At 31.7% G+C, this 11,332-nt stretch overlaps 1 protein-coding gene across 1 annotated transcript; it reads left to right on the top strand.

Annotated features, from left to right (window-relative positions):
- Window positions 2,128-3,857, top strand: LOC18594762. The gene is made up of 2 exons (XM_007022396.2): window positions 2,128-2,446; window positions 3,069-3,857. The coding sequence occupies exons 1-2, from the start codon at window positions 2,216-2,218 to the stop codon at window positions 3,600-3,602; spliced, it is 765 nt and encodes a 254-aa protein (XP_007022458.1). The 5' UTR covers window positions 2,128-2,215; the 3' UTR covers window positions 3,603-3,857.

The raw sequence follows: 11,332 nt of genomic DNA, 5'->3' as shown, positions 1-11,332 counted from the left end.
AAAATCAATTAATAATTTATTTATATTTATATACTTAAGATATTTCAATTTTAACTAATACAAGATTTACTTTTATCACCAAGTTGATACTTTTCTCACATATAGAGATAATAAACCTCTTATGTGACATAAATTTCATGTGTAGAGATGATGAATCTAAAACCCAACATGCATATCGCAGAGACATAACAAACTTATCGCGAAAGGGCTAATGAATGAGCACAACGTCTATTTTGATACTATGTTAAATTTTTAGGTAAGCATCCAACCTAAAAGCAATTAATATTAAGTAGATTGGTCCCATTGTTATATTTATGTGCTTAAGATATTATTTCGATTTTAACTGATATGTTATATATATATTTTTTTTGCTACTTTAACAAAAACCTTACTATTATATTAGTCAGTCATGCTTTTGAATATTTTGGGTATAGATATAGAGTTAATTAATTATGCTGTAATAATGCTTGAAGTATACATAACAGTCGAGTGATAACCTTTAAAATGCAAAAGCCTTAAAGATATGATGCTTGAAGTATAAAAAAGTGAATATTTTATTTTTAGTTTTAAAGTAAGTTAATCGTCTAAGATTCTAGAATATAGAATGCTCCAAATGAACTAATAATAAACCAATATAAATTAATACTATGTTAATGATATTCAAACTAAAGTAAGAAGTAAAACGAAATTAAGAGTCCATAACTAATTAAAATTTAATTTTGATAACGTTTATGTTTAATATAATAAAAATTGAAATGTATGAAAACTGATAAATCTAGTAGTACAACAAAACTTGATATTCTTTGAAGTCCAAAAACCCAAAAAATATTTTACCAACGGTACCAATGCTTTTATGCATTATTATTATTATTATATTAAAGATAAGAATTCACAAAAAGGTAATCTAATAAAATCATTTAAAAAAATTATCTCAAAGTTATGAATGATTATATATCCTATTACATCACTGTGAGATTGAAAGCTTCATAAACAAATTTATATATTTCCCACATATCCATTCAACTAAGTACAAACTAACTAATTAATTTAGTGTTGACTCTTTTTATTTAAAACTAAACCAATACATAAACAATGCAAAACCCACTTGTAAATTTGTTAAATTATAGTATTATTGGTACATTAACTAAGTATATATCATTTCACTTTTGTTTTATAAGATATGATTTTGGAAAAAGAAAAATTCAAACTTTTGACTCTTTGAATAAGAATACATGCGCATTAATTACCATTATATTGAATACGGTTAAAATAATCGAATTTTACCCCTTAAAATACACCTAATAAGTTATTCATAGAGTAAAGTTTAAGAGAGGGGGATGTGTTGACAATAACCCAAAACAGAGTAAAGAAGATGGAGGGGTGCGTATAACTACTTTGATAATAATGGTTCTTTCAGTAGAATACGGAAGCCAAACATTAAACTAGGAAATTTTAATTGACAAATTGTTGGTCGTTGATCCGCCACGCAGGAAACGCCATCATGGCCCCGCTCGCATTGGCTCAAGCGCGTGTGCCTAAAAATATTTAATAAAGTCAAAATGCCTTCTTAAGAACCCCATGCCTTCTACCAAAACCTACTTCATTTAAGACCTTGATGACACACACCATTTAATATTGGAGTAAACAACAAATAATGTTATACGTTGTTCAATATTTAATTCAATAATAATAAGGAGATAGTAATAACTGGTCTGGGTCAAAGAGAAATAATAAAAAAATTGAGAGGTAAAATTATAAATTTGTCAAATTCAACACAAAAGAGTTTTCTAAAATAGTGTCTACTTGTATTTCCGAGCAATTAATGTGGCTATTTATTTGCATGCCTTCCTCCGCTTTCCTTGCATTCCTCTCCCTTTCTCACTCTTCCTCTTACCATAAATAAATAAGCAAAACAATAAATGAAATAATTAATTAGAGGAAATTTAATCAGTGGGTTTATTTTATTAAATTGGTATTTAATTTAATTTAATAATAATAACACCAATTATGACCCTTCATTTTAATTTTTTATTTGATAAAGGAGGTGTAATATTTGCTCCAACACTTATATATGGCTCATATATATCCCTATATTTATTGTAACATTATAACAAAAAGAAAAACCTGTAGACTCTCTCTCTCTTTGTCTCTGTTTCCTCTTTGTCTCTGTTTCTCAAGAAGAAGAAGAAGAAGAAGAAGAAGAAGCTCTTTGGCTATGGCTGCCGATGTTAGCTCCCTACATAGAGTTTTGAGCGGGTATAAGGATGATCTGACGGTGGGGAATGAATCCAGTGGAGCAAAATCAACGGCTTTGATCACCAAGGACTTGCTTGGAGTTGGTGGTGGAGGTGGCTCCGCCTTGAATATGAAGAATAACGATCAATCCCAAGAACTTGACCTTGACCTCCAAGTCCCTAGTGGATGGGAAAAGCGCCTAGACTTGAAGGTATGTTGATTTTCTCATCTCAATGGAAAGAGAACTTTCGTTTCACGTTTGCTCATCGTATGATGTTTTTAGTTGTTTGTCTTTCTCGAGTCCCAATTATTATTTTGTCCTTCTCTGTTCGTTATATATTCCTCTGTTTGGATTCTGAGAAAATGCAGAAGGAATTGGGAGAGCTAAATCAGCCTTTATTTCTCCAAATTTGCATAACTCAAAAGCCAGCTTTTAGTCTTTTAAAGAAATCAATACAAATTCGATTGTTTCATTAGTTTCTGCAAATGAATTTCTAATGAGATTCTAATATCAGATCCTAACATAGCTCATTCTGTTTAATAGTTTTTTCCCTTGTAGAAATGGGTTTTCATGAGCCATTAATGAAATGCCAATATGCATTTATTTACCTCAAAATTTATTATCTTCTTCAATGCTCTGCAACTTCTAATGGCCACCTGTTATGTTTACTTTCATTAATTATTATTACTACTCTCGATTATTCTGATTTTCTCTTCAAGAATCTAACCAATTGTTAATTTCTCTTAATTTTAAAGCATTGATTACATTATATATATGTATATTACAATTTTCTTTAATATATATTTGCATCTGATTGTGTTAATGGTTGCAGTCTGGCAAGGTCTACTTGCAAAGATGCAATTCATCAAATTCATCATCGTCATCCGATGGAACAAAGCACCAAATTAATCAAACAGTACCCAAGCTTCAAGATTTGAATTTCCCGCCATCGCCCTCTAAATCATTGCTAAACCTTTTCGACGAGAGCAGCTTGGAATTGAAGTTAGTCTCATCGTCGCCGTCATCATCATCCCCTAGCAATTACCAGAGCGTGTGCACCCTCGACAAAGTAAAATTTGCGCTGGAAAGGGCTGAGAAAGAGCCGCCGGTGGTCAAGAAGCGCTCATCATCGCTGTGGAAATCATCCTTATCGCCTTCGTATTCATCGTCATCGTCGTCGCTCAGAGACTCGCAAGAGGGTGAAGGCGAAGACAAGTTACTCGCATCGCCGGTCGCAGCAGGCTGCCCCGGATGCTTATCCTATGTGTTGATAATGAAAAACAGCCCTAAATGCCCAAGGTGCAACACCCTTGTGCCCATGCCAGCTGCTAAGAAGCTTCGCATTGATCTCAACATATCAATCTGAGAGACCGGGTGGGCAGGGGAAGATTTCTTTTTTTAGTTTTATTATCGAAATGCTTATAATTTTTGTAAATGATAGATGATCAATTAGGGGGAGTGGGGTTTAAAGATAGAAATGTTAGGATAAATTGAGCAATATGTATATTTGGAAAAGGAAAGAGGAAAACATTTGGGGTTGGTTGTTTTTGTTGGCAAAGCAGATACAAAATTTTTATCCCTTTTTTCTGATTCCATATAAATTCTATGTTTTCATTCTTTATTTTTTTTATTCACCCACTCAATTGTTGAATGCAAGGCCTTGTTTAAAGCTTAAGGTTTACAGGTTTTAGGCTTCTTCAAATTCAAAAAATTAATTGGTAAGGAACAAACTTGTAGTAATGCCTCAAGTTTGGTGTACTTGTACCTCACCATTATTAATCAATTTCCTAGTATAATTGTAAGTTTCAAAATTAAGGAAAGCCTAATTGAACTTCATGAACCTTAGACTTCAAGGAAGCTGCAGCACTACTATACTCTTCATGCCAAATTCTCTTTTTCAATAGCATTGTAATAAACTAACTGGTTAATTCTATAACCCAATCTCAATATGAGTTTATTTTAACAAATCCTAATTAATTTATAACATAATTAACATGACTCTTGCGTATATATGTTGTATCACTGACAAGTTTGTTCTACATAAATTGCCTTTAAGGGTTCTGATACAACTGAAAGGGAAAGAAACTCAACAGAAATGCTGTAAAGTCTGAGACTATTAATGGGGAAAACCCATTGATCTTAGATCCTGACTTTGAGTGCTCAACAATTTAGCTTTCTTCCTATGGTTTTTAAGGCATGTAGTAGTACTCTCTCTCTCTCTCTCTCTCTCTCTCTTTTTATTTTTTTTTTCATTTTTGATTTATGTCCATCTCAACTCAACTTACTCTTGGCAGATCATAAAAGGGATAGTGATGTACAAAAATATGGTTGTGTCCTATAAATGTTTGAAAACTGCATTCACCTACACTTTGTCAAATGATGAGCTTTATGGTTGCTGCATGAAACTAATTAAGAGCCATTTACTAGAGCAATTCATTAATATACCTAACACATAATAAATGAGAATTTAATTTTATCATGGCCTTTAAAGTCTTCTACCTACCTTCTCATTTGAGTTTTTAATGTTTAGTTTCCATACCAACGCCTATATTTTCTTTCAATAAACCACCTCTAGTTGGCCTATCAATTAATCAACTCTACATTTATTTGTTTTTGGATAATATTAATTCTATATTTATGAATCTTTAATATCATTTCAATTTACAATTATAATTTACTATATAGGTTACACAATAATCAGCCCTTAAGCACTATCCTTGCATCTCTTTACCTGTTGCAGGTTAAGATTCAAAAATAAAATCTCAAGTTTCTCAAGAAATGAGATAATATAAGAGTTTTGTGAATTACTTTATTGAATGAAATCGATTGTCTTACTTTTTGATTTGTCTGACACCATAAATTGTTATCAAATTGTGAATTCATATATATATATATTATATTATATATATCNTATATATATATATATATATATATATATATATATTCGCAGGTTAATTTTTAATTATGTGCAATATCTTTTCTCTTTGCTAAATTATGTGTCATATCTCGATGTGATGTGCTTATAATTGATAGGATAAGAAAATTTAAGACAATAATTTTTCTATAACAGAAAATTAAAAAACAATGGAAATTATAATCAAGATTAAAAGAATATGAATGATCCGTTAGCAAAAGAAGAGTCCAATTTTAATTAAATGTCTCCGTATTTTTCGATAGGTAGGTGAGCTATAATCAAAGGCGTAAAGGACGGAACCAAAACAGTCTGCCAGTCCTTATAAACCATGTAATCAATTCCGGGCTGGTCAAAGGAATTAGCAGACTTATTCTTACAAAAAGATAATCGTTTCATTTATACACTATTAGACAAGTCCAGATATTTCAGTCACTAGATTGGTTTAGAAATTTATGACATTATATCTAAAAACGTTATTAAATTATTTTAAAAATTTTAAATTAATTTTTATTCTTTTATTACATTTAATTAAATTTTTATACTTTTATTTTGGATCAAATAAACCTTTATTATTAATAGTTCATTAACTATTGTTAATCAAAACTTTACTTGTTATGTTATGTCACGTAATACTAACGTACTATGATGACATGCTATAGTCGGAGATGATATTGTATGTTGATGTAATATGATGATATGATCATGTGACATTTTTCATATTCCATGTCAATGCATGTGATATAAAAAAATGATAACTAGTGTCTTGATTGATGACAATTAGTGCGCCTAGCTTTTTTTGACCTTAGCTATCTTCTAAAAGTAAAAATCAGATTAAACAGGAATTTTGAAAAGTTCTTAAAAAAAGTAACTTTTTTTTAAAGAACAAAATATAAAAAAAAAAGTGCTTCACGAAAAGCTCCAGAGAGGAGCTTTCTCTTTTATTTTTTTTAAACACCCCTCATTTTTACTAGAATTTTTCTTTTTGTTTCAAAAATGTCCTCATCTGTTAAAAATAATTTCAACATTATCCATTTTCATTTTTATATGATTAATTATAAATTTTATGGTATATAAAATATTTTTTATATTTCTAAAATCTTGTTGTAAATAGATAAAAAATAAAATTACCTTTTTTCCATTGTGAACAAAGGAATTTGTGATTTATAGAAAGTTATTTATTAAATACCCTTTATGGTAATTTTAACCAAAATTAGAACTTATATAAACTGTTTTGCCAAACAACTTATCTAAAAAAAAGAGCTTATAAAAATAAATTTATCAAATAGATTTAGCTGAAATTTAAAAGTTATTATTGTTGCTCCATTAGTTTTTGATGATAATAAAACATTACCACTCATTTGTGTCAAATATCTCTACTTGAGTGTGTAGGAAAAAAATTGTATGCCAAGAATAAATCAATCTTTCAAAGGCACATATCAAAAATCATATGAATAAGGAGCCACAATTGATCAACAAAATACAAGCCTCTTAGTTGGATAATGAAGGGTATCAATCAGCTAAAATTCATATAAGAAGTTGGCGGGCTCAAGAGGATTGAGAGACAAAGAAGACTTAGTCGACCAAGAAGTAAGTTAGTCGACTAAAAGCCTACTGCTAGATATATGAACTTTAAGACAGAAACAACTTAATCGACTAAGAAATAAGTTAGTAGACTAAGTGCTCACTGCCAGAAACTGGGATCAGAAGACAGAGACAACTTAGTCGACTAAGAGCGCAATTAGTCAACAAAGATCATTTTGTTAAAAAATTTGAATTAAGCACTATGAGATAGATTTATGGTCAGAATAGCCACCAAACTATTTCTAACGATCAAAAACTGCCTAACACCTATTAGAGCTGATTTCTCAAGTATTTAAGAGGCTCCCAACGGTTAGAAAATAAATCCAACGCTTCCAAGTCCAAAAAGAGCTCAAAAATTGTAAAAACCTCCAACATACTTTCTGCACTTCAATCCTATTCTTGTAAAAGATTCAAGCACTTCACTTTGTACCACTTAGATCAAGTCAATGATCATAGGTACATCTTTATTTCTCTTTTCCTTGTATACTTAAAGTGTGCGAGACACTCTAAGGGATTTTATTCAAGCTTGGATTGTTTAATTGAGTGTATAAGTTCTAACTTAGTCTAGAAAAGTTAGTTTGGGTTTTGGTTGATCTTGGGAAAAACCATTGTAAAAGGTTGTGGCTAAGCCTACTAAAAGCCATTATAAAGCTTGGTGGGAGCTTGAGAATTCCACGGTTTTTAGTGAGTTCATTTGGAAAATCCTTGGTTGAACAATTAAGGTAGTGGATGTAGGTCATTGACTGAACTACTCTAAATTCTGGTATGATTGTCTTATCTGTTTTTAGTTTTTCATTCATCTTTAAATCTTTCCTTTATCTTGCATTTGTCCCCAATTAGAAGTCAATTTTAGTAAGAGCCAAAAAGTGCTATTCACCCCCCCTTCAGCATATTTACTTGGGACCAACAAATGGGATCAGAGCCTATCCCTCTTTCCCAAGGCTTAACATCCTAAGGGAGATCCTAATGGTTCTCCAAAAATCAGTAATTGCTAAGGGACAATCAACAAACAAACCACCTCTGTTTGATGGCTCAAATTACCCCTATTAAAGTACTAGGATGTCAATATATATAAGGGCAATAGACTATGAGATGTGGGATGTTATTATTGATGGACCCTTCATTCCCTTAACCTTAAACGTAGTGACCAACGAGATGATTCCTAAGCTAAGGTCTGAATGGATCGAAGTTGAGTCCAAAAGAGTCCAAACAAATTTTAAGGCAATCAATACACTGCATTGTGCTTTAACTCCCACTGAATTAAACAATGTGTCAAGTTGTACCACAACTAAACAAGTGTGGGACAAACTTAAGATTATTCATGAAGGGACTTCACAAGTCAAGGAGTCCAAAATAGTTTTCTTAACCCATAGCTATGAGATATTTAAGATGGAACCTGGTAAAGATATCACCAGCATGCTTTACAAAAAACAATTGAAGAAAATGATGCTCTTAGGAATATGAGAAAAGAAGCTTAAAAAAGAAATACATCAAGAAAAATTCTAATAAGGTATCATCTAGATGTTATATTTGTGATAGAGTTGGTCATTTATCTTATGACTGCTATAAAAAAGGAAGCATGCAGAAAACAAGAAAAATTTAGGTACCAAAAGGATCTTATGTTGCAGTTAACCTTCAAGGACCCATCAAGGTATGGGTACCTGTTAAGAAAAATTGAAAATTTGTTTTGTAGGTTGAGCCAACCCAAAAAGACACATGCACAAGAGCTCAACCAAAAGAGAAGGAACCATGGTATATGGACAGTGGCTGTTCAAGACACATGATTGAAAATGAACTGCTGTTTGCTTAGCTGGACAAGAAAAAGGGAGGTACCGTTTCCTTTGGTGATGATTCAAAAAGTAGAATTTATGGTATAGGAACCATTGGTAAGAACTCTCAAGCTCAAATTAGTCATATGTTGCTGGTTAAAGGTTTGAAACACAATTTATTAAGTATCAGCCAATTGTGTGATAAAAGATTTAAGGTATGCTTTGACTCAAATAAATGTGAAGTGATAGACATAAGTACTAACAAAGTTTCATTTGTAGGAAAAAAAATTAAGAATATGTTTATTATATTTCTTGAAGATCTTGAGGTGAATTGTGAAACATGTCTTATGGCAAATGTTGAAAATGATGGCCGGTTATGGCATAGGAGACTTGGACATGTGAGCATGCATACCATCTCAAAATTGATAAGAAAAAATGTCACGACGCGGTACTCCCCTCGAGCTCGTGACAACCGCTGCGATGTCCTGATAGACATTCATTATCGAAATGCCAACCGAAACGTCGCAAGGCTTTAATATCAGTTTTCTCACCTCCCTTCCGAGCAACAGTTTCTAATATCATATTTTAAAAGATTATAAGCTATTTTGAAACCAAAACGATAAAAAAAATAATTTTCGTCTCTCGAGGGTATTTTGGTCATTTTTCTCCGAAAATTTTGAAACTAACTAATAATGTAGTATGCGAGTGCAAAACACATATTTCATAATAAAAAATAAGTTTAGATGTCTAAAACATTCATTTAAGGTGAAATTATGACTATTTGAATATAATAAAAATATTCAATAAAATATTTTATTTTCTTATAAAACAATTTTTATAGAGTTATCTGTAAGAAATTTTCGTAGTGTAAAAGCGAAATAATTCATACATACTGTAATACAGATAGTCAAGGTATGTAATTTAATTTACAATGACACGTGGGCCCTCAAATGACAAAAGTGAACGAAGGCTGCGAACTTACGATTTTTGAGGAAGTAAAGCCAGCTGTAGTCTTCGACGATATCAATTATCTACAAACTATCTTGAGCCTGAAATAGGTGGAAAAGAGGGTGATGAGATTATATAATCCCAGTGAGTAAACAAACATCATCTAAAATATCTAAAGTCGAGTAAATGGAGATGATTGAAATAAATCATCATACTGTAATTCATCACCTTTCAACTCATTTCAACCAAATAAAATCAATTCATTTAAATTGAGTAATCAACATGGCTTATGAATTTCTTAAAACTTGGCTCGTGCCAAAACTTGTGCTCAATGACACCTTGATCAGAGGTATCCAACCAAGTCCGCCAAGGCTGTCAAAAATTTCATATACACGTAAACATATTTTCACGTTAGAAAACACAGCTGTTCCTTGGCGTTAGCGGAGTTCATCTTCACGTGGTGGTTCGGCGTGACTTGAACTCTAACCATACCCCAGGAGATACACTACGCGCCTCTCCGACGGAGGTAAGAATATAACCGGATTTCGTGCCCCTCTAATAGGCTGATCCACAGATCCTGCCATTGCAGTGACCAATCTATAACTCACCAATTCAATAAAATTCAATAGCATGACATGGCAATTTTATCATTATCCAGCCTATCAAGGCAAACAACAGTTTATACATTTTCAATATAAATACCCATCCAGCCATTCATGCCCACATTATCATAAGGCATTCAATTCAAAACATAATTTACAATACAGCAAGTAGTCTCCAATTACTCCATTTTCAAGTCATCATTAAATTTCAAAACAATTTATAAAATCATTTCATTTAAACACATTTTTCATAAAATTACAAAATCGGATAAAAACATACTTTAGATAATTAAGATGATAATAAGGTTACTCATTGTAATGGGAATCGAGTTTCGAGTACTCAGATTCTTGATCCTCGGGTACTATCTCTTTACTTTTGCCAGAATGTTCACCACTTGACATAATGCACAATAAGCCATTTACTACATTTGTGCTAAACTGTTATAAAACTAATTCAGGCTTTATACTAATGCATGAAATGGGATGTGAAATGCTCGGGTAACCATCTAAATACGACGTTCAATATAAGTTCAATTGTGTACCTAAATAAAATGGTATTAGACTAATTCGATCTATCACCCGATTAATTGGCCAATACGTCCAATTCAACTCCAAATAATTCCATTTCTCTTCCAATACTCCAAATCATCAAACACAAATTAAATAACTTGAAATATGGTAAAATCATCCTCACATTTTCTCTTCAAAAATTTGGCCATGGAGGTTCTTGAGGGGTATACGATTTTTCATGCTAAACATTACCATTTTCGGTTTCCACCACCACAATTCATTAAATTTTAACTAAATAACATAAGACATCACAAGATTCATGTTGAATATTTTCTTTATGAAATTCGGCCAATGAAGAATCCATGAAGAATATGTGATTTTTCTTACTTGTTTTCCTTCCAAACATGATAAATCAACTAAAAACACTAAAATATCTCAAATTCTAACCAAATAAATCATCAAATTTTCTCTCTCTAAATTCGGTCAGCCATGAATCCTTCATGATATCTTGTGATTCAACCATGGAAAATGCAAAAGAATGCATAGGAAAGATAGATCACAAGCTAGAGTTAAGAAATTTCACCTTTGATGTCTTGATTCCTTGAAATCTAGTGATTTTCCCTTGAATTTCTTAGCTAGGGTTTTGTTCTTCTTTTTTTCTTCCCTTTTTTTTCTTTGGCCAACCAAGAGAAATGAGTTGGGAGGGTTTATGTGCTGATTTCTAAAGCCAATTATAAATGGATGAAAATTTGACACATGACACCATTCCATT

The sequence above is a fragment of the Theobroma cacao genome, chromosome 7, assembly GCF_000208745.1.
Source record: "Theobroma cacao cultivar B97-61/B2 chromosome 7, Criollo_cocoa_genome_V2, whole genome shotgun sequence".
Lineage (NCBI taxonomy): Eukaryota > Viridiplantae > Streptophyta > Magnoliopsida > Malvales > Malvaceae > Theobroma > Theobroma cacao.
This window is presented reverse-complemented; position numbering and strand designations above follow the sequence as displayed.